The sequence below is a fragment of the Pieris napi genome, chromosome 21 (genome assembly GCF_905475465.1).
Source record: "Pieris napi chromosome 21, ilPieNapi1.2, whole genome shotgun sequence".
NCBI classification, from domain to species: Eukaryota; Metazoa; Arthropoda; class Insecta; order Lepidoptera; family Pieridae; genus Pieris; species Pieris napi.
Window position 1 is genome coordinate 1,760,625 of NC_062254.1, and position 24,725 is coordinate 1,785,349.

Below are 24,725 nucleotides of genomic sequence, written 5' to 3' on the forward strand. Positions count from 1 at the left end.
ACATCTTGTCGAAAATTCGCGTTCTATTCAGCAATTGTAATGATTCATAATTATGCAACTTGCATGTTATTTCGGTCTGTCTCTATATAGGAAGCTGGGGGCTGCCAACTTGTAATCACTATTAATAATATTTGTTGATTAACGATTCAATATATGAACGTGATCAATGCATAGTAGCTTAATTATTTTTGAGCATATTTTATCATTCAAAGAATTTTTGTAGGCAACAAACATTTAGGCCAGGTTCACACGGCATTGTCCTGCATTTCTTTTATTCGTTTTTTTAACGTACTTTCACCTGACAGTGAGCGAGAACGAGACAGAGCTATATTATGTGCCCCTTTAAACCGAATTAACGTTAAAGTTCATTCGATTTGCTTGACAAGTCCGTTGAGTATTCGTTTGATCGTATAAACGGTGTACGATATTTTGCAGTACAAACGCCGTGTGAATGGGTCTATGTACAAGTTAAGACGTATACTGTAAAAAAACGTGCAGGACAATGCCGTGTGAACCTGGCCTAATTGTGTTCGAAGCGACGTATATGCTTTTTATTTAATTTACTAGAAGCCAGTATCCGCTGGGCATTTAAGATTTTGGTAATAAAGAAACCTAACTCAGGAATAATACAGTCCAGTAGCTTTTGATTCACACGTACAAGAAAACCAACCTTACATCGATGCTTCAAATATTACTTACTTACTAACTTTAATATTTTGATTAGAAATTCATAGGAAATAAGTGTCATTAATGTTAACCCTTTTTTATTTATAAGTTTCGTTAGCTAATTTATGTAAGATAATTTCAAACGGTGAATAAAAATTTTAACTTTTCGAAGCTCTTCATCTAAAATTAGCTACCTATCCGCTTGACATTTAACAGACAATCTTAAGATACATTGTATAAACAAGATGCCGAGTCGAGTAATCGTTGTTCATTTGTTCAGGTGTTTTATGCCAGGAAAAAAATGGCAGCTTGTATCGCGTCTCCATTTTGATTAGGTAAAATTTCTAAACATAGCTAAGGAGAAAATTTATAAAGATTAACAACTTCGCAATGGACAAAAAATACAGTATCAAAAACAAATTACATTTAGAAAATTGCAAAGTTGATTTTATGAGACTTTTGAATTTTGATATTTAATAGCTATTCAAAATTCTAATCTACAATACAATGGGGAACTATATCATAACGCAGAAAGAAAACATCAGATAGTTTTGTTTGCTGATGACACGTCCTTGATTTTTAAAATCAAACGACAAATAACAAATTTTGACGATGTAAACAATGCTCTATCTTCGATTGTCCATTGGTTTAGTATGAATAACCTTCTACTTAATGCAAAAAAGACAAAATGCATCAAATTTTCTGCAAAAAATGCAAGAGTTATGGATACTAGACCAATTGTAAACGATGAGGAATTGAATCTGGATGATACAACTGTATTTCTTGGAATCACCATGGATTCAAAACTTCAGTGGTCCCCTCATATTAACGGATTGGCGAAGAGACTTAGTTCTGCAGCCTACGCGGTTAAAAAAATTCGCTCACTAACTGATGTCGATACAGCTAGACTTGTTTATTTTAGTTACTTTCATAGCTTAATGACTTATGGCTTATTATTATGGGGTCATGCTGCTGATGTCGAAACTATTTTCATCCTGCAGAAGAGGGCTATTCGTGCAATTTATAATTTAAAATGTAGGCAATCTCTTAGAGATAAATTCAAGGAAATTAATATACTTACCTTTCCCTCGCAATATATTTATGAAAATATTATGTATGTATACAAAAATAGTGATAAGTTTACTAGAATAGAACATACGCACAATGTTAATACACGGAACAAACGCAGGCTGCAATTTCCCCGTACTAGACTGTTTAAAGTTAGTAATTCTTTTTTGGGGAAAGGGATACTCTTCTTTAATAAAATCCCAGAGGCTCTTTTATCTCTGCCTTTCAATAAATTTAAGAAATGTATTAAAGAAAAGCTGTGTAAAAAGGCTTACTATAAAGTCAACGATTATCTAGTTGATAAAAGGGCCTGGGACTAGTGCTAGACAGGCTACCTCTAATTAATTTGCTATATTTGTTTTAAAATAAGTGTTGTTTGATGATTTGATATTTTAAAAGAGTACCGAGAGTTTTTTACGCCGGCTTTTTCTCTCGGCCTACACCCTCTGTCTTCTTTGCCGATGAGTAGGGATGCCTACAAATTCAAATTTAATGACGTGGAATAAGTGATACATGTATCTTATGTTCCATAATAAACATATTTATTTTATTTTTATTTTTAAAGAAAATTAATTATTAAAGACATATTTTAAACTTAACTAATTCATTAGATAGATATAAATAAAATCGCACGTTTACGAAGAATGACGTGTTTGCCAAGAGGTTCAATCAATTCAGGTTATTTATTTGTGAGTTTAGAACCGGTACAAACTATATTTTTAATTGAATATTGGCAAATTAAACATAATTTTCATTCACTAGAACGTTCCTCCAGGCAAGATGGCGTCGCACGCGCCATGCTTGTAAACATTTAAGCAGGTCGTCAAGTTACGTGTTAATTATCATTTTATATTAATTACATACACATATTATATCCATTCGAAGAGTCTTCGACGGTTTTAAACTCTCAAGATTGGATTAGGATTAGACAGACGAAGACATATTTTACTGTCATAGTACGTCATCGTCGATTCGCCTAATCTGTGACCGTTTTGTGTCACGTGACTGACTTTTAAACATCAATATTTGTTATTGATGTATTTTTTATTTACTTGTATTTTATAGAAAATAAACACTTGATGTTTAATACTATCAAAAAGGTTATATATTAGCTTCATATTTCTAAAACGTATCTCAATGTGCGTGATAATGTGATAAATTGCTTGCCACTCGAGACAAGATTTTAGTTAAACTTTTATAGATACATTTTATAAAACAAAACACTTAGACAATATACAAAGCCAAAACAGATTACATACATAAACAATATATATAAAACAGAAAACATAAGTAAGTAAAAATGGAAGAAAACTAAAATTTTATTAAACAAACGACAATTAAGACTTAATATTTCAAAGAAAAACTAAATGTTTACTGCTAAACAAAGTCACAGTCATCCCGCCTCTTCAAATATTTCCTGACATCCTTTGGTGACGTGGAAAATATCAATATCCTCGTAATTAATTCAAACATGGAATTTCTGTTACTGCCCAAAAGTTACCAGAAGTTGCGGTTATAAAACGAAAATAAACCAACATACTGTGCAGAATAGTTCACACCTAATCATGTCTATACTGACTCAGTATTTCTACACATTGCGAGAAACAAACTCGCCTTCGCATTTTTTAATCTTAATAAAAGGTGAACATATCTGTGGTATATTTTAACTGTGGAAAATGTAAGTATTTTGACAAAGACAACCTCACATACAAAACTAACTACCAGATGAACATGTGTGTCACACAATCGTCAAATTAAATATACATTTTCATATAACTTTTTCATAAACTGTATAAACATATATTTCTGATTAATATTAAACTAATGCAATCTACTAATAAATGCAACTAATAAATAATCTTCCAGGCAACCCAAGATCGTGTAATTAATTACAAATTACGACTAAAAAGCTTGTATCCACTGTCATGTACATTAAAAAAAATATTACAAATAACTAAGAAAAAATACTATAAACAACACAACTAATGTAAAATGGCGCGAAATATTAGGTCTAGTTGTGACCCAGATGTCAACCTTTGTCCTTGTCTATACTCTATAGTTTCAGCTTTCGCAGATCTGTGAAGGTCTATGACAATTAATAAGCCTAGTTTAATACTTTTAACGTTTTGTGGTTATCTAATATATTACAAAAAAACGTAATAAAAACAAAAGAACAAATGAAAGTGTTAGTTCATAAAAACTCAAACGTTTTTCAAAATATTAATAATTATTATTAATTGAAAATTGATTGAAATTTATAGTTTAGTTTTACTCAGAGTCGATTCAGTTAATAAAGTAAACAGATAGGCTGCGCTTACGCCGGCGTAGAATTAAGTCATTCATTTAAATCTCTGTACTACAAGTCATTAAAATTATCATTATAGTATGAAAAACTTTATTTAGTAATTTGCAAATTTCAAATGATTTTCTATTTTATTGTCAATTTCTACAATTCTTAAAATTATCAAATTAAATATTTCTTATAAAATTTATTTAATACATATCGTCCGCCAAATCCTATCAAAAGGTGGCCTAGATTATCCAAATTATGACTACATTACCGAATCTCGACCAACTATTACATTTGGACAATAAATTATACTCTTCTATACGAATTTGGGTTAGCTTTCAGTTGAGTACAGTCGTGAATAATATCTAAATTTACTAAAACACATTTTGTTTTTGAGTATACTCAACAAAAGCTAAAGAATAGCTTTGTTAATTTAAGTCAGTTTGAGTACTGACGATAAAAATTTGGGTATAAGCAAGCTCACATCCTTAATTTGCGATATTTTTTTAAAAATAAGTGTTGTTTTATGATTTGCTATTTTAAAGTAGAAAGAGTACCGAGAGTTTTTTACGCCGGCTTTTTCTCTCGGCCTACACCCTCTGTCTTCTTTGCCGATGAGTAGGGATGCCTACAAATTCAAATTTAATGACGTGGAATAAGTAATAATAAACATATTTTATTTTATTTCATTTGTATTATACAAAAAAATATATATAAAGTGACGATTCCAAAGCATTGTATGGCTACATAACTCCATGATTAAACCTTCGGTTTAATTATTATTTCAGGTTAAATTAACACAAATTATCAGCAAATATATTTTAATTTGTCTATAAGATGCTTAAACAATCTTGTGTCTTTTGTTGACATGGCTAAGCTTTGTTCTAACTCTTATTTACACTGAACTCATTGAACAATTCATCTTACAATTTAGTCGTTGATAGGTTTATATTATAGTAGAAAAAGATTTTAGTGAATCTATATATTTCTTTGGAATTAATGTCTTCATATAGGGTAGGGCGGGGCTAGTTGAGCAATTTTTCACTTGCTTGGAGCTCCTCAATGATAAGTCTCAATGAGTTGTTATGTGTCCTGATGGATTAGTAATTTATCCCTTAACAAATGTGTCCATAGTATTTTTTTGTAACAAGTCCAATATAATAGCTACAGATGTTTAAATGCAGAAAGTCAAGTATGCTCAATGTACCCCATAGGTGGGGTAAGTTGAGCAAGGGTATGGGGCAAGTTGAGCACTAAGAATGTCTAGGCCAAACCATGGGTTCTATGTTAACTTGAGATGAAATAAAATATGTGTTAGACAGTGTGTTACACATTTATAGTCTTTTATTGACAGAACAACAAAATTTAAAGAAATTTTCTTTGTATATTTAACCGAAACTAGAATCAACAAAACATGAGCATCCATAGCTATCCATTACTTCCGATAATTTCTAAAAAAGATTACCAAGGCTGGTGGGTTCTGGTTTCTGTATGGATAGCTACGATTGTTTTTAAAACATCATCAACCATTCTTTTCCGGAAATCTTTTTTGCAATTCAGCTTGGTGGAATTTCAGCACACTCTTAGGCAAGGCGACGGACGTCTTTTGGAGAAAAATGCCATTTGTAGCAAGAATTTTTTCAACAGTTCTCTTGTGAGAGAGGATATACTTCCCTCGGTGTTGTATAGCCCATAAATGAATCATCACCTTCATTTAATTTATTTAAAAGTCAACCAATACCGAATTCTTTAGCGGCGGTATTCACACTTTTTCCCTCATCGTGGACAGTCTTTGCAGCATTATTTAAGTATTCAGTAGTGTAAGAACATCTTGTAGTCTTCCATTTGTAAGTCCGCATCCAAACAAAAAATAAAAGATTCATTACTCATCAGTTGTTTAAGTCGTAGAGTTAGTTGAGCTATAGTTGCTCAACTTACCCCAACCCAGAATTTTAAAAGAAAAGTAGGATTGTAAATAAATGCCTAGAATTAGACCCAAAACCTATTTACAAATCAAAAATACAATAATCTTCTGAAAGATTAACACTCTCCTGATTGAAAACAGAGAACATTTGACAAAGACAGACGAAAACTTGCGATAAACAATGTTTTTACTTTTTGGTCACAAAATAAACAAAACGCCGTGACACTTCACTCACTCGTCGAGCTGCCACTAGCTATCGTGCGATGATTACCTCTCCTACGACTCCTTCTTTTCGCTATATGATACTCCCGCGTAAGGTGAATAGTTTCCGAGATATTTCGATTGCCCAACTTGCCCCTATGCTCAACTAGCCCCGCTCTACCCTACTAATCGTCAACTGTGTTATGTTTGTGTTTAAATAAACACAATCATAGACACATATAAAACACATTTGTGTATTCCAAGGGCTTTTATATTCTGTAATAGATACTATAACATGCTAATATTGCAAATCAAAGAAATGAATAGTAGTCGTATAACTTGATTGTGTATTTGTCAACGTAAAATTGTAAAAACCGTTGGATTGTAATCTGTCTCGCGAGATTGTAAACTGTCGAAAAATTGTGAACTCAACGTACTGCTTACAATTTAACGTATTATTATTCGGTAGATTATAATCTATCGAAGTGAAATCGTCAAATTGTGAAACGGTACGCACCTCGCGCGCTGATTTATAACAATACATAACTTCAATCCAGTTAAACAGTTTTTTCTTTAATACGTTAAATTGTAAGCAGTACCGAGATAGATTACAATCTAACGGTATTTACAATTTTACGTTAACATATTGACATCTATAAGAGGCATTCAAACCGAAAATTTAGAATCAACAATTTTATGTCGTGCATATTTTAAATGTCAGTATAATTGGACAAGACATCTTACTCGAAAAATCGATTTTCCGCACCGAGGAAGCGATCTAAGATCGATTCTCTAAATAGCGTTCGATCTCTTTGAAGTTGTCGTTGCAATAAATATAATTAACACGCGAACTAATGCTTGCTAGTTTAATACTCTTCGAACTACGAATGTGAACGCGTCTCCAGACCAAAGTTACAAAGTTTTACTAGTGCCTTCTGAGTGAGTGTTTTTGTAAGTAGTACCGTAATTTAATAGTGCGCTGGTAGGTCAAATCAAGTTGTTAACGATTTGTTATAAAATGGTCTATTTATTTGTTTTTAAGGATAACCGCGGGATCAGTATGTATGAATAAATATTTAATTATAATGTCTGACTAATAACTACATGCCGGCGGTCATTTTGTTGTTTTCTTATTCATAATAATAATCTAATGGCTGGACAAATGTTTGGACTTGGCATCAAATTGCATTTTTTTTAAATGTCTGATTGAAAGTAGGTGATAATCTATGTATGTCATTTATTTTGAGTCCAAGACTTGTTGTATTTGCTATATTTAACTATTTCCTATAGATTAAATAATTAATAGAAGTTTTATACTCGTAATACTGATTTTACATAAGTACTAAAAATATGAAAGAGTTTTATCTACTCCCTCATAGATGGCGCATTTCTGCAATTAAAAAATGTGTCCAATTCATAAAAATAATGGTACTTTTTATCGTATTTTAAAACTAAAGAGAAGGCTTATAGTACTATATAATGTATCTGTGTATACAAACATATTTTTATAGTTTTGCTACTTGCCGCTAGAGGTTATGTTTGCACGTGGTAAATATCAAACGTCATTATTAATATTAATAGAATTTAAAAAATACGGTTTTAAACAATGTTTGCGTTACGTTTACGTTCTTTATAACGTAATAAATTATAAGTTCTCAATTCTCCGTTATATTTGACATTGCACCAAAATGCCTAAATGTAAACAACGTCCGCTACAGTTATTTTGTACTTTATTATAATTTAAAGATTTTAACCAAAGGTGTACATAAAAAATATACTATTATATTTTTTTACACTACTCTGCAAAGGTCGTTGCAGCATTTGATATACTGCGCGAGATAAGTTCTAAATTCACCGATACAATCTTATTTATAATGGAAATTATTAATCAATTTAAAACCAACAGAATGCTAGATTTACATTCACGGGTATGTCCTAGCGTGCTTACAATTCATAATCTGTTTTTGAACTCTGCATAAATGGACCCCCATGACTGAACAAGAACTCATTTTACAAGAAATGATTACAAAACAGCTTTTGTTAGTGAATTTTTACATATCCTGTTAAAATCATCCAAATCGAATTGATTTACCAAAACAAATGCTGAGAATAACAAATGAGCGTCACTGTCTAATTTTTTACCTCACACGTCGCTTTTGAATTTTTTACCAAATTTGTCTCTCTACGCTTAAGACTTTTTCGTACAGAAAAGGAAATAATTATAAGGAAACAAGCCGGTTAAAATGACAGAAATGTAAAGCTTATAGCCGCGTTATGAAGAACGAATCGTCTTAAATTGGATATTATGGCCGCTAGCGTCAACACAGGTCATTCTAGCCCCGAACTTGATCGATTGGCACTTTAGCAGAACCTGTCAATCGCTTTATGTAGGATCTTGGCATCGTCGCAAGTCAATGACTTCATGGAAAATCTAAAACGATACATTTGTTTAAAAAATTGGCACTCAAGACAAAAATACGCAGAATATTATTTTATGATGAATTTTAAGATGAAAGTTTAATTCGTATTACAATCTTGGGTCATTATAGGCGCTAGTAGAAGTACTAATTTTTACAGGCAAATTATACCGGTGGCTTTTGAGGGTTAGATTTTATGATTTTTAATTAAATTTGGAATTTTATAATACAGCAGCAAGTACCAGTTAGCCACGCAAACGGGCAGGTGGCCCATCTGATGTTAAGTGATACCGCCCATGGGCTCTCACATTGGCAGTACGCTCACAAGCCTCTAGATACCCCAGGCATCTCATGATTCCATTTGTCCCTCCTTTCCGAAGAACGCGTTTTGGACAAAGCTCACCGATGTCCAGATTGAGCGTTATGATAAGCGAGCTAGGTCTGAATATCCATAGTTGCTTCTCTCACACTTTAAAATTGATTTTTGTTTAGTTTTTGTAATCTTGATTGTTATGTTTAATAATTGTATTATCTCTTCGTGTATGTCATGTTTGCCTATAAGTGCTTGTCACATTAAAAATGGTGGTTCTTTTACCAATGTATCAGTATGCCGAGCCTAAGCTTTATCAATAAAAAAAGTGCGTTGCCGGCCTTTTAAGAATTGCTCTTTTCTTTAAGGGACCCTAAATCAAATTGGTTCGGAAATACTTCTAGTTCGGACTCTTTATTATTTGTTGTAATTGAGAGATTTAATTGTATTAAACGGATCACATATTTGTAACAAAATTAATACAATCAAATAAACAAGTCTATAAAAACCAAGATGGTTCAGCCGAAAGTAAACAACTCCAGAAATAAGCTGGAGTGATGACATATGTAATTAATTTGTCACTTCGCATACCGACATTGGCCAGTGGAAAACATTTTAAATGCATTTAATATTTGCTGCTATTTACCGTTGATATGTTGAAACGGTATTTCGTTTTATCAACAACAGCTAGGGGATTATATTTTTGAGTACTTAGTTAGCAGTTTTTGTTTATAAAAGTGTTTCTTTTCCCGTACTATGAGTGAATACTTTTCTGAGTGTGCACGGAAAGAGGACCGGTGTGGCAGTTATAGGAACTAACATAATTCTTGTTTCATATTAACTATATAGTACTGTCGAACTATATTAAACAGTGTTGTCAGCAAAAAAAATTAACGCAACCTCAAAGCCCACGTTTTGCGGAAGAAAATCCATTCCGCACATTCTCTGAGTTCAATTTTTATAATGGAAAATCAGTATCTTTCTGATATAACATAAATTCGCAATTTATGGAAATATTAATGTTCCTAAAATACAATTCAGCATCTCCTACCGGTATTCTGGGAAGGACTTATTCCATCAGACCTGGAGACTAATACGAGATTCCATCCATTCCACCTCAACGCCTGACGTTCTACATAGCGATTTTAAGGCACTTTCTGCCGTGCACCTTTTAATAGTGGAACCAGCTGCCACTAGAAGAATTTCCGAACGAGGATACGACTAAGGGGACTTCAAGAAATCGTACCATTGAAAACCATCATGACCACCATAACCATCTGAAAAGTTGGCAACACCAGCCCCCAGCGTGTCCAGATGTGTACAGGTGTCATAGGTGGCGGTTATCGCTTTATCCAAAGTAACCCGTCTCTTTGTTTGCCTCCTGTCCAATGTAAAACAGTTAGGAAGTGATTAAAACAGTGACACGACAATCACGTACGTAACTTCCTCTATCTCATTGATAAGTTTCTTGAATGAAAAACTCAATTTCCTAAGCACAGCTTTACTATAAAAACGTGCGTTTCTTGGCACATCATATAACCTACATTTGTTTTCCTACGCAACTTGATAATAGTCTCCTTGAAAGCCGCCGTTCAATGCTCTCTGCCGTTATTTTCGTTGTTGACATACATAACGATTTTCGTTACGAATTTTTTATTACGACATTACTACGACGATAAAAAATTTATAAAATGTTTTATTTCACGATAAACGTTTGACTCTACTAATTAAGTTTTAAGTAATCTAACTAATTGTAAATCAATGGTTCAGTGTGATTTACTGCGGTCCACTCGTGCGCACGGCCCGCCCGTGACGTCATCGCGTATCGAGTTACGCGCGTGGCTAACTCCGTACGCGGAGGATAACTTTCACTTTATCCCAAGGTCATTGGAAAGATTACTCGCGATGATCATTAAAACATCGCTAAATTGTACTATTGTCTATTTTAATCACGCGGGAAGAAATTGATTACCGTCTAGAATGATAAACGTTTATAAGTTCTAAAACAATGTGTATGCGTAAAATTATACAAAAAAATATGACATCACAAACTTTACACCCTTATACACACACATTATATTAGAACATAATATATTTATGTAAGAAACGACTTTGATATACGATAACTGTAAAAAATAATAAATAATTCTGTATTTAAAAAAACCGAAAAATCCAAAATGTGGATTTTTTTGTCACAATTATTTCCTCTGAATCAAAAAACATAATGTTAATTATTTAAAACAGTCAAAAGTATTATAATATAGATTTTCCCGTGTATAAAATACAAAATACCGACTTTGATAATAAACGATTTATAATAAATTAGAAAACAAGAATTATTATAAAATTAAAACACACTCAATAAAAATACAACATAATAAATATAGTCTAAGAAACGCTTGAATTGAAATTAAATACCATTTACTTCTCATTATTGTCATATTACGTAATTATGCATCATAATTATTACTCACATTAGTTTGTTTATACATACCTCGTCTGCTAATAGCTATTTGACTGCCGTGATAAATATAATCCTACGAGAACATACTGACACTGGCTGTTCAGTAATTTCTCTTTATTAAATCTATTTTATCAATTATTGAGAGTTTTGTTTAGGTGCGTTTGAATCGATGTCTGTCATTTGTCTAGCGGCCTTTAGATAACTGAACTATTTCAGTTGTTTTCCTGCGTCAGATTTCAGTGTACTTACTGGGCGGTTGAACAAGTTTCTTTTTAAAAAGCTCTTCAATTTATGGTTAAATATACATTGCAAAGATTTTTTAAAAATCGCTAGAGCGGTCTTTTAATGGGTTAAGAATAAAAAAAGTAAATGAAACATTTTTTTTTTTCCTTTAAATAATTGCATAATATATAATATAGAAGTACAGAAAACATCAACAAAAAACACTAAGGGATTTTACCTTGATGCCTGAAGGGCTACACCACATAACAAATTTTAAAATCCTTATAAACTACGTTAAATATTTTTTTATGCTTAATATAAAAAAATTAACTAAGGGGGCGTCCATAAATTACGTGAGGTGTTTAAGGGGGGGAGGGGGTCGAGTAAAATCTCATTTAATCTTACGTTGGAGAGAGGGGGGGTCTCGGCAAATATCACGCAATTTTTTTAAAAGGCCATCTCTGCAACTTCCCGCTAACTCAATACCTAAACGCTCAACATTTCACTTATTTTGTTTTTGAGCTCTTCGGGCTCAATAGTACGAATTCTGTGTTATTTAGAGCTTATAGCTTTTTACGCGTTTACGTAAGAAACCCACATTTCGAAAAATCTCACGTGAGATTGGGGTTGGGGGAGGGGGTTGAATAAAATCTCACGACATCTCACCAGGGGGGGAGAAAGGTACAGAAAATTTAAAAAAACACCTCACGTAATTTATGGACGCCCCCTAACTAATATAGTTATGAAACTATAGTATATTTAATTCTATTGCACTACACTCCCTTGTTTTAAATTTCAGTCAAACGTTTAATTATAATTGATATGTTATATTCTAATTCAGCCTTCCTCTGAAATAATCAAAACAATAAAATGTAAATCAAATAATCATGACGTCAGATTGCATCTCAGCTAATTTTAAACGAAATTTACAACGCGATGGTTGAAGTATAAAATACAGAGGAATATTAAAAAGTCACTATGAAATCACTATAGGTGATAAGTATTTAGGAATTATAATAAGTAATGAGCCAAGGCTATACATTTTGCTCACTTAGGCTTTCTTTTATAAGCGTGGCGAATTCCTAAATCGTCGGAGTAACGCCCCGAGAGTATAACTAGACGTTTGGTACTCTCTTCAACTGTTACATTGCATTCATTTGTTACATAGCAATTAACATTTCATTATTTCGCTTATTATATTGTAGTATTATTTAAAGAAACCCGATGACCCAGGAACCGTACGAGTAATAATAATTCGTTTTGATTTTTAAATTTTATGATTGCTTAGTATCGGTAGTTACTGCGTTCCGGCGCATTCTGAATCAAAATAATATACAGCGGGCACCAGTTGCATTTTCTGTTATAAAAGGAATTAGACCAAGTTTAATATTTATATAGTAGTATTGTAGCTAACATGTTTAATTGTTTATGCTAAAAGACTGAGACTTCTTTTTCTAATTCTTCTCTGACGAAACATTTTAGACAGCCATATTTTGTATGTTTTAATATATATAAATTACGTGTCACGTTGTTTGTCCGCTATGGACTCCTGAACTACCGAACCGATTTCAATCAAATTTGCACACCGTGTGTGGTTTGATCTAACTTAAAAGATAGGATAGCTTACATCTCAATTTATACCCGCAATATTATTTTATTGCAAAATATTTGTTTATTATTTGATAGTCACAATTCTAACAGATGGCGCTGTGTTGAAAGTACTAACGTTTCACATAAGTTACAATTTAATGGCATAACCACTAATAAAGCATGGTGGTCCCCACTCCCCATGACTGGTTTTCTCCTACCGTTTCCCTTGAATAGTTTGCTACTATGTAATATAACTAAAACCTTAGCCATAGCAACGCTTGGCCGGTCTGCTAGTAATCTATAAATCTATTTGAGAAGACGAATAATATTTTTATCTTAATTAGTCTAAAGAAATCTTATGATAATAGATATATCCCACGTAAAAAATATTTACAATATTTCCTTTGGTTTTTAAATACTTTGATGGTAATAATTTTCTGGCACAATGACAAAATTAATATTTACTGCGTAAAATTTGGAAGCCATTTTTAATAAATTTCGAGAGCTCGGCGCGTGCGCAAGTAACTCGATTTTTATCCTCATGAGGTCGATGACTCACGCTGGATTTAGTGGATTGAAAACTATTTCCAGACACAGTTTCAATGTCAAGTCTCATACAAATTCTTTATTACATTTCTCATTACTCAAAAGAAATGTTTGTTATTTTCGACTTTCTTTATTGAACAGCTATATTAACGCATTATTTCGCTGTGCAAAAGCCATGACGAATATTTTAACTAAACAATCGTTCCTACATCTAGTCACAATGCCAAACGCAATTCTAAATGTGGACACAATCTTTGGCAAGTGCAATCTTTTAATTTCAGTTCATATCTTGCCCCAGAGACCGCTGCATCCGATCCCAGCCCTATCTTCACCCTACCTCTCCAGTGACCAGTGACAATGGGTCTCCTATTATCTGTTATTCTAACCTACGCTGGGTTCAACGAAGCCGTAGAATGTATTAGACACATATTAAGCGGAATCGTCCCCGAAGCCGAGCCAAATTTTCAAGACCTAGTTGAATACTATACGAGACTTCTCCGAAAGGCAGCAAATCGAGATTGGACTATAGAATGCGGTCAGGGATACCTCCATTTAACTGAAAATAACGACGGATGCATTAAGACAGCGGCTGTTAAATTTTACGGCGACAAAACTAATTCAACAGCTTTATTGTTCTCGACAAAAATATCTAGCTTTGGCCAAGATTCCATTGAAGATAACCGAGCAAACGGTGATTATAAACCCGAAAGGTATTCGACAAAGACGAAAACTATAATCTCACAGGCGGCGGAATCGTTCAGTGTTGGAAGTAAGAAGGTATCACCAACTTCTTCTGAAACCGTTTCAGATACGAATGATTCCGAAGATAAGAATCACAACGGCGAAGACAATAAAGATAAGTTGACGTGGGAGTACATACCTAAGAGCACTTCTCCATTACCCGAAATAAACTTTCAATCACACGACGGCGATAAAATTGAAGACGTTGCTTACACCGAAAACTATTTAAGGTTAATATTAAGTGTCTTTATACTGCACCTCATCCGTCATGTCACAGTCATGCTCTGTAGTGACGTAGCTTTCCTTTCATTGTCTCCACAGACCATTAAAACCCCTATGCATGGAACAATGACTCATTATTGTATAACTCTGTTTAAGATCACTAGATGGAATAAAGTGCAAGCCACTTCAACGAAATGATCCGAGTGGTAGAAGGAGATCTTTTCGAAAACGTAAATCATCATCTTCGAACTCATCGAAAGAGTCGCGAGCCTCACGCGAGGAGGAACTGAAAGTGTTCACGTCACTCGAGGAAGAAGAGTTCAAAAGCATGAGTAGAGAGAATAATTACACAGGTTTTGGGAGCGCTCCTTATTTAGAGACGCATTCTTATTCCAGAAGTCGGTCGCGGTCAAAAGAGAAGTTCAATAGCGTTGATGAAACTTCAAACAATCGTAGCGAGGAGAGATTGGAAGTGAAGCATCAGAGTCTTCCAAGATTAGGTTCATTTGAAGAGAAAGATGAGATCAAAGAGACGACAGAAGACAGTGAGGTAAATGAAGAATCAGAAGATGTTGATTTCTGGTCTAATATCGCTGATTAGCTTTCGAAGCACGAACGCTGTGTTAAGCTTATGTGCATGACTGAAATATATTTCTATTTAATTATCCTTGCGTTTGTTTTATAAATCCCACGTAGTTCACCTTCCTTTGAGACTGGAAATTGGTATTAGGCTTTAATGTTTGGCTTCCATAAGCAAAATTTACTATAATAATAAACGAAGTACGATACATTTAAGTACAGTAATCTCCCCTATAACCTGGTAGACCTGGACCGCATTATAGGAAATCGTGTTGTAGGACTAAATCGTTATTTTGAACAACTTAAAAAGTAGGAATTCGAATTTATAAAGTTATTTAGTTTGATGTTACAACACGATGGAAACAGGTGCAAAGGCACGCAAAACTAATTATGGACTTATCATTATAAAATTCACATTACAGAAATCTCCGCGTTATAGGGGTCCCACGTTATAGGGGTGATCACTTTATTATGATGACTCTGAACTTAAAATTCGTAAAAGTAAACATTGCGCAAGAAATCCAAGAATAAGCTATGGAAAACCTCGACCCACTTCAGTTAAATTCGTTCGGCCGTTCTACATTGCATATCGATACGAAGTAACTTAATTATCAGAAAAAGATTATATTAAATTATATAAACCGTTATTGATAAATTTTATATGTATACCAACGATTATATCTAAGACTTGTTATTAAACCTTTGCCAACTTCCATTTATATTAGAATTTACATTATTATTACATACATTTGGTTGTAAACTCAGTCAAAACAATACATTATTTATTTAGAAACATAAATCATTTATAACCTGTTTATTTAATGTGTATAGTATTCTTTGGTAACACATAATATTGAGTTACTGTGGTAGTAATAAATACATTTAACAGGGCCGGATCTTACGTTTATAAAGTAATTTTTATACACAAATTACCCCACCAAGAACGTTTAAAGGAAATGAAATAGCACATAAGATCTATAGAATTTGTACAAATCCTTTTTGGTTCAATTTTTTTTATCTCTTCGAGTTTGTTTGCCTTCAATTGCTTGTCACATTAAAATTGTATTTTATTCTTCTTGTACCAATGTATCAGTGTACTGAGTGTTGGCAAGCTTTTATAAATAATTAAATGCCTGAAATGCCGCAGTAAATAGAGTGTTAAATCATTAAAAATCAAAACAGTTTGGAATATTTTTATTATTTTATGTCATATGGGATCACCGTAATTTATTTTGTATTTTTCTAATGCGTTTAATAAAGGAAAGTAAATGTTATATTATTGCAATTTTACAATCATGGTTTGAGTTCTATATACAACTAAAAAGTTGTGTTAATACCGGCAATTCTCAACCACGATGTGAGGTTATTTGCACCAATGGATTTTTCTTATGCACAATTCTTTTTTTGACAGTATAGAGAAGAGAACATAGTAAAGAAACTGACATGCCTTGCTTATAACATGATCCTCCTGCCCGTTGGCCTCCTATTACATAAAAAATAGACTTAAAATGTGACGTATTGTAGAATTTCTCTGAATATTTTTTTAAATAAACATGATTCCAACCCTGTAGTTCATGCTAACAGTAGCAAGTCATCTTAAAACCGCATTATTCAAACCCAGAAAAAATAAGATTTAATGACGGGATATGGTTTGGCAGTTCAGATGCTCTTTTAATTCTATTTACTTATAATATACAACTAGCCAAGGCGTTATTTGTGCAACATTATTACCGTAACATCGGTGATTTTTGCGAATTCACTCTGAGAACATATATCAAAATATCTATCGTTCCGGAGACAGTATAAGGCACTCCCGTCTCTCCCACCCACGCCCTTGTTTAAGGGGACTTTTCATAAAATTTGCCCTTAGGGACAGCAAATAGGCTTCGTCTCGCCTGATACAAATAAACTGAGGTCTTGCAGCACTAGGCTTACTAATAATTCTACTTACTTACTTTAACACTTTTTAGTATCACTTTCGTATTATAAATGTTATTTAATTTTTACATTCGCATTTATTTATGGTAATAGTACTCTACACCAGTGTGGTTGGGAATGGTTTAGAAAAACCCCCATAAAATTAAACAATATTTCGCGACGCCCACTTTGATTTTTTAATATTCTGTTATGAAATCTACTTAATTAGAATTCAGATTTATCAATTGATTACGCAATGAACTTACCTTCATGCATAGATTACATTCTGAATCAAAGCTCTTAATTTTCGCTACCTCTTGCGGCACCCTTTTGAGGGATTCACGACCCTCACGAACGCACACACATGTAAAAAACTGCTTAGACTTTTTAGACGACGACGCTTAAATTTCGATAAAACGATTTTATCCAAATTAACCGAATAAAAGTTACTTAAATTTTACTGTAATAATTGAACATTTTGATTTGATAAATGATAACACCTATTAAAGAAACACGCTCCACTAAGTTCTTTTGTTACATTTACGTCATGCCTCCAAAAATAATAGAAAAAAAATCGTGAAATCATCAACGTCGTCACTTCCTTTACACCGCAATACTAAAATCTCTTTCATCCTACGCCCAGATGTTTCGTGTCTTTGCGAATCGTAAAAATATCGAATGAATGAAGTGACCAAGACCTTCATTGGTGTATGAAGGCTGCTAAAATGTTCATGACTTCTTTTGAACGTCATTACAAATTTACATTTGTAAACAGTTGCCCCTCCAAATTTTCTTATTGATTTGATTTGACAGTGTTGGCCTGTGGCTTTAGCGCCACTCTTATCCCTGAGGTCGTAGGTTCGATCCCCGGCTGTGCACCAATGGAGTTTCTTTCTATGTGCGTTTAACGTTTCGAACGGTGTAGGAAAACATCGTGAGGAAGCCGACATGTCTTAGACCCAAAAAGTGGACGGTGTGTGTCAGGCACTGGAGGCTGATCACTACTTGTCTATTATATTTAAAAATTCATTCAGAAACCTGAGGCCCAGACTTAAAGAATTTACATTCATTATTAAATGACGTAATCATATTAATGATAATAAAATAACACTTTTCATTTTATATTTCTTTTTAATCTTTATACTTAGTTTTTCCTAAATTTTTTTGATACATTATTTTTAGAGCTTTTTGTACTTTTCTAACTTTTATCTTGGAATATTATAGCATTTTGGAGTTTATATTTACTTATGTTTGTTTGTTGGATTTGAGGCTTACATTAAGCCAATTGTATAGAAATAAGCGTAATTATTTTTTCTTGAATAAGTACCTAAATAAAAATATATATTTTTTTATTCACCTCGATCCGATTTCAGAATCTCAACACCATAGATAGACATTTGTACAATCTGTACGTAACCCACTAAGCCCATAATAAATAAATATCCCATTTACTTGCAACATTATGTAACTAATATTGCAAGTGTGAAGTGATACTTCACACATGGCCCGGCAATACTAAACAAACCGTTATTGAAATCCCATTCATATCTTCCTATGAATCGGGTTTTAATGTTTAACAAAATAAATATTTCAATACAAATGGTATAGCACTTAACATGGCATTAGCAATAGTAATCAAATCAACACCCAAAATAGCAATTTTCGTTTGAAAACATAATCGTGCGTCAAATCAGTCTTGAAACAGTTATTTACAAATTAAACCGACAATAAATTGACCGCTTTGATCGTTCCCGATCGTTAATCTTCATTCTTAGATATAATGTGATTGATACTAAGAAGAATGTCTTATTACGACGTAGAAGAACTGTTTATAAATTGCCGTCTCTTGAAAAAACCTTAAGTAACTGCCAGAAATCAATCAATACATCGATATCATAGCCTTATAATTCAGCACTTATGAGGGTGAAATTGTTTATTTCTGGTTGTCGATAATAAATCGTTGATTGTTAACCAATTACCGAATAGCGTTTGTTGAAATGAAGCCAAATGATAAGGGATTGCATTAAAAGCTCCGTTTCGGCCTACATTTTACGAGTAAGCATCTGAGAGTACTGCCGACATCGGATCTCTTGAGCTTTGGGTAACCGATCGCTCGGGAACGCTCGAATCTCCGGACGTTTGGAAACGCCCGCCCGCGCACCTGCCCTCTCCGTCACTCATCCAAATTTAAATCCCAAACTCCCCACCGTCGCGGGCGCTAAACATTCTGGAATTATTCCTGCGATTCAGCCACTGGTACCATTCGAATTCGGGTCGCGACCGCGTTCAGTGATATCTTCTTCAAGAAACAGGCAGCACCGATTTCTGCCATGGCTGACGTAGACGTCCAAGTCCAATACACCACCACCGAGCGGAAGACCAGGAAGGTCAAAAAGACCTCTAAGCGTAGGGAGTCCAAGGATGGTGAGGTCACAGTCACCGAGCTGGATCAGACCAACACCACCACGAATGTCAACGACGATGGGTATGTGTTGTGGTGGCCAAACCTTGACCCGCGTGCAAAGTGCGATGTGACAGTGTTATGAGTGCCTCTAGCAAGTTCTTTACTTGTAGTGACCACGTCAACAATGCACATCCGGAGTAGCTATTTCATATTCCCTTGGCCACCCTCACATACCCTGATTAACTAAAGGTATATACAAATATCTCATGCTAACCTCCATTAAATGGACATTATAAGCAAATTACGCACACTTTCTATAAAAAAATCTCCATATGTAAATGTACTAAGCAGTAAACAATATACTGTCCGTGAACTTGAATTTCGAATGGTACATGTAGTGGTTCTATTTTCGTGCATTGAGTTGTGATTGATATATTTTGTTTTTTACAGCTTATTTTCAGTAGCGAATACACCAAGGCGATGAACAAGGACTGGCATAGCGGACACTTCTGCTGCTGGCAGTGCGACGAGTCCCTCACGGGTCAACGCTACGTGCTCAGAGATGAGCATCCTTTCTGCATCAAGTGCTACGAAAGCGCCTTCGCCAACGGCTGTGAGGAGTGCAACAAGACCATCGGTATCGACTCCAAGGTTGGTTAAATGAAAATGTCATTTTCGAACCAGAACATATAAAATTGCAGAAGTTCCGGATCTTGTTACAGTTGTAACGCTGGTATTAATTTGTACCCGAGAATAGCCGTGTCAGGCATTGCTTTGTTACGATCAAATTTAGTATTGTCACTCCAGCCGGCACAGATTCTTCATACGTACCTCTGCACACGGCACGAGACCGAACGTTGCCAACATAAAGAATACTGCAGCTACGCCAAACACTACATATCAAAACCCCAAACGAATGACTTTTCCTGTCAAATTATACAAACAACCACGGCATTGTTATTACTTATGTGTTCTGACGTCTCACCGCTATTTGGTGTTTACTCGTTGCTACACTAAATACTCTAAATAAAGCTAGCCAGCTTTTGCAACATTCTAATTTACAAATTATCTAGTAATATCTGGTTATAAGGTGTTCTTATTTTTTTCTGCGTTTGTGTAATGTGTTTTACTTGTTATTATTGACGAAGGATAGGTTAAATAATAAATATATTTAATATTAAAATCGTGAATGTGTTGTATGACCAACAACATTAGCAACATTGTTGAAAATTACGAAACTAAGAGCTAGAACTTTTTCTAAATGAACATCTCGTTCTATTTCTGGACAGATACAGTTTTAATGCCAACCTTGAGTATCATCTGATTCTTTAAGATATATGATTGAAGTAAGTATTTCGTAATCGTCCAAAATAAACGGCCATATTTTATTGACATTACGACATTTTGGACGCGAGTAGAAATGCCTCTTAAACTCTAATAATAGAAAATGGATTGAGGGGAGTATGAACATTCATCAAACACAATGTTGGAACGAATTCTTTTCATATTTAATATTAACTTGTCTATTATGAAGATATTAAACGAGTTATATCATATTTCGGCTATACAATGCGCAGAGACGATCAGAATTTGGAGAAACTGATCGTGGTGAACACAGAAAGCAAGTCACGTGACCGTTCACCAACCAAATGGACCGATCAAGTGAAAGACTCATCGACTTCAAAACTATACACTTATAAAAGAGGCGTTGGATAGGAACCGGTGGAACAGATCTTTCCTTGCTGACAACAACGCTCAGACATCACTTCTTGATTTGTAGGTCGATTATTAAAATGTATGAAGACAATCAAGTTGCAGTGGCGATAAAGTTCAAGTGTATGCGCTCACGCACGCGGTTTTATTTTAAGACGGACATACGACTAGAGGCTAGTATCGGGCGAAGTTAAAGTATTTTATATTTTAGAAGAAAACCAACTGACGTTTGATAGAAATCTTCGCTGAAACACTTGTTACAGCATATAAAATAATCGTTATTATAGAGATAAATAAAATTTTTTAGACAACTATAGATGACTATAGACCGATTAATTACAATGTACAAATGTTTTATGTGTTTACATTGCCAATTTTATACAAATCAATATTTCCATTCGGAGCAATGCAAATAGACACACACTCCAATGGTAATAGAGCGGTTTTTGTGATATCAACAAAAAATTCCTTATTACTAAGTACATTGGACACTTGATATTAAATATTCTTATTAGTAAATTAGGTTAGAGTTAAACTACTTATTAGTCTTAACTTAGATAGTCTCATGATGTCTCAGGGAAGACACATGTATTAAAAAATAAATTGAATTTAAACTAAATCTAGCGTAATTCTATTTAAATAACGTATCTGATCATGTAGGCGTTAAACAAATACAAACGATCGAATGAGAATCGTTACATCCTACGCTGTTTTTGTATTTACATAGAGACTTATATGAAAACAATAAAGATTGCATACTTTTATGGTTCTTGGTAAATTAATTTCTATTTAAATGAAGGTCGTTCAGACCATCATATATGTCGTTCGGTCGTTCAGACCATTAGGATGACTGTGATAATTGTTTTAACCCTTTCCATTTTTGCTCTCCGTCTCTGGTAACCTTTATATAAAGTTGATCTTAAATATTTATTTTTTTCTACAATAAAGTTCACAAAAGAGAGTGCGATGGGTAACAATCTTTAATTATGGCTGATAAGTAATATTATGTTGACTTCATTGTTTACAATACTAGTGTTTTAAACTAAGTATGTTATTAACAGTTTTAGTGTTCTATAATGTTTTGAAACTATGTTCGTGTGTCCGAGATACCGCACTTGCATTTATATTGTATCCACATTAAGATCCTACTTATACTTTCATTTATGGTGCATTGACAATGTCCCTAATCTTAAATATGACAATACGCTTTGAATAAAATGGGTCCTCCACCTACACTGACCCTGAATCAGACGTGGATCCTGAAAAAAATACACATCCGATCTGTTTTTTGTTGCCCCAGAGGGTTCCAAAAAATGATTGCCCCAAAGGCTTGGTCTCACGGCTAAACAATAAACATAGATCTATTTAAACACTATATTTTGTAACCTAAAACCACAAATGCCCTCGCCATGCAGCCATAGGGTCACGTATTTTCTCTGCTATAATAAAGTCTGGTTATTTCTCCAGGACCTGTCGTACAAGGACAAGCACTGGCACGAGGCCTGCTTCCTCTGCGCCAAGTGCCGCGTGTCTCTTGTGGACAAGCAGTTCGGCTCCAAGCACGATAAGATCTACTGTGGAAACTGCTACGACGCTCAGTTCGCTAGCCGCTGCGATGGTTGTGGGGAGGTGTTCCGTGCTGGTAAGTTTGATTTTTATCTTAAGTATCTACTCGTATAAGAGCAGTGTTCGTCTATTGGCTTCAGCGCGTGGTCATCCCTGGTGGTCGGACCCCCAGTCTGGACTTTCTCTCTATGTATGTGCGCATTAAACACTCTGTAAAGAAAAACTAAAGACATGGCACCGCATAAGGCATGCAAAAAGTTCATGACTAGTTTCAGGCGATCAGCTACTCTCTATAAGAAAGGATAGGCAACTGACAAAACCATTTCTTTCTCTATCTCAGGTAGCAGCGTTTCTCGTTTGTACAGAAATTCTTTAAGCTTTTACTAGACTGTGCTTTTTATAAAAGGTCATGTTTCGACGTGACGTGTTAAGACATCTAACATTTTCCTCTGACTTCACCAGTCGTGGACAGCAGTTGATTTAATGTTTATCAATCTCATGCAGCAAAGTACCTAGCGACATCTGACCACGACTATGAAAGTTAACATATAGTATATGGTTATTTTAGGATATAAAAACGTGTTAAAAAGTAAAATTATAGGAAAAAGTCTAAAATAGATTAATTTTGAAAAGCCAATGATATAATGAAACTAGAATCTGATAACAGCTTACTATATGTTCGTGGGTATGACAACGAAGATTGAAACTCAATCTATAGAGTGCCCAGATCGATTAGGAATCTCTTTTTTTTTTTGTTGTATCTGCTTCATGGCAATCTGCTATCCAGCAATAAGCCACCTGTTTGTTTGGTTTTACCCAGTATTATGTTATCCTCAAGAGCCATACTCGATATAGAGCCACGACTCTCTTGATGTTAAGAGGAATCTCTTAGTTTCATTATTGTTAGGTAATGTGGCATAAACATAAACCATTTCGTCTTTGATATAAATATAATAAAAGTATTATCTATAAGCATGTGAAGTGGATCTTTTTTGCCTACTGCAATGCTATACATTTTAAACATAAATGCCATATTTAATATGCCGCACTTAAGCACGAAACTCATAAAAATACAGCCTTTAAAATTACTCCGTTCAGGTACTTCGTAGAAACGTCGAGGGCCAGTAATTATGCTCACAAATGCACATGAATGAGAGCTTTAAAAACAGTTGAGTTCAAACTAAGTTTAAATGTCGTTCGCAATGTTTACTATTAATTCTACCATAGATTATATGTGTAGTATATTGTAAATGTTGTGTTGGCCTAGTGGCTTCAGCGTGCGACTCTCATTCCTGATGTCGTAGGTTTGAGTCCGGCTGTGCACCAATGGACGTTCTTTTTATGTGCGCTAAGTGCATTTGCTCGAACGGTGAAGGAAAAATTCGTGAGGAAAGCGGCTTGCCCAACCAAAAAAGTTGACAGCGTGTGTCGGGCACAGGAGGCTGATCACCTACTTGCCTATTAGACATGTCATGAAACAGATACAGAAATCTGAGATCCAGACCTAAAAAACGTTGTTGCGCCGCTGATTAATTTTTTGTAACACAGTTAATTTGTACTATTACGTCCCATTTCATCTAAGTATTTACATTTAATTTATGCTCAATTATACGCATACGATTATCATTAATTATTACGTGTTAATGAAAATTGAAAACCACTCCGCGTCCTTATATAACAACACTTATATACCTATTTTAAACGATTGACACCTATATATGGCATGATGTGGCTCATGAATACACTTTAAACTTACTGATTTGTAACATATGCCATATTGCTTGACTCATATCGTGATACACTGACCGCAAGAATGTCTAACAACTGGATTTCTAATGTTATTTAAAGATTTTTAATATGACTATAAATAGGGAACCGAATTGCT

General features: G+C 34.1%; 1 protein-coding gene across 6 annotated transcripts in view; it reads left to right on the plus strand.

Annotated features, from left to right (window-relative positions):
- The window catches only part of LOC125060262 (four and a half LIM domains protein 2), a 152,501-nt gene that overhangs the window by 104,475 nt on the left and 23,301 nt on the right, over nucleotides 1–24,725 (plus strand). For 2 of the 6 annotated variants that reach the window (XM_047665069.1, XM_047665067.1), the window contains 2 exons: nucleotides 20,012–20,212; nucleotides 22,742–22,916. In XM_047665069.1, the coding sequence (XP_047521025.1) occupies nucleotides 20,012–20,212; nucleotides 22,742–22,916 (376 nt within the window). Of the gene's footprint in view, nucleotides 1–13,985; nucleotides 14,670–14,817; nucleotides 15,212–19,378; nucleotides 19,643–20,011; nucleotides 20,213–22,741; nucleotides 22,917–24,725 lie in introns of those variants that run through there. The other 4 variants (XM_047665066.1, XM_047665068.1, XM_047665070.1 and 1 more) reach the window with 4 other exon arrangements.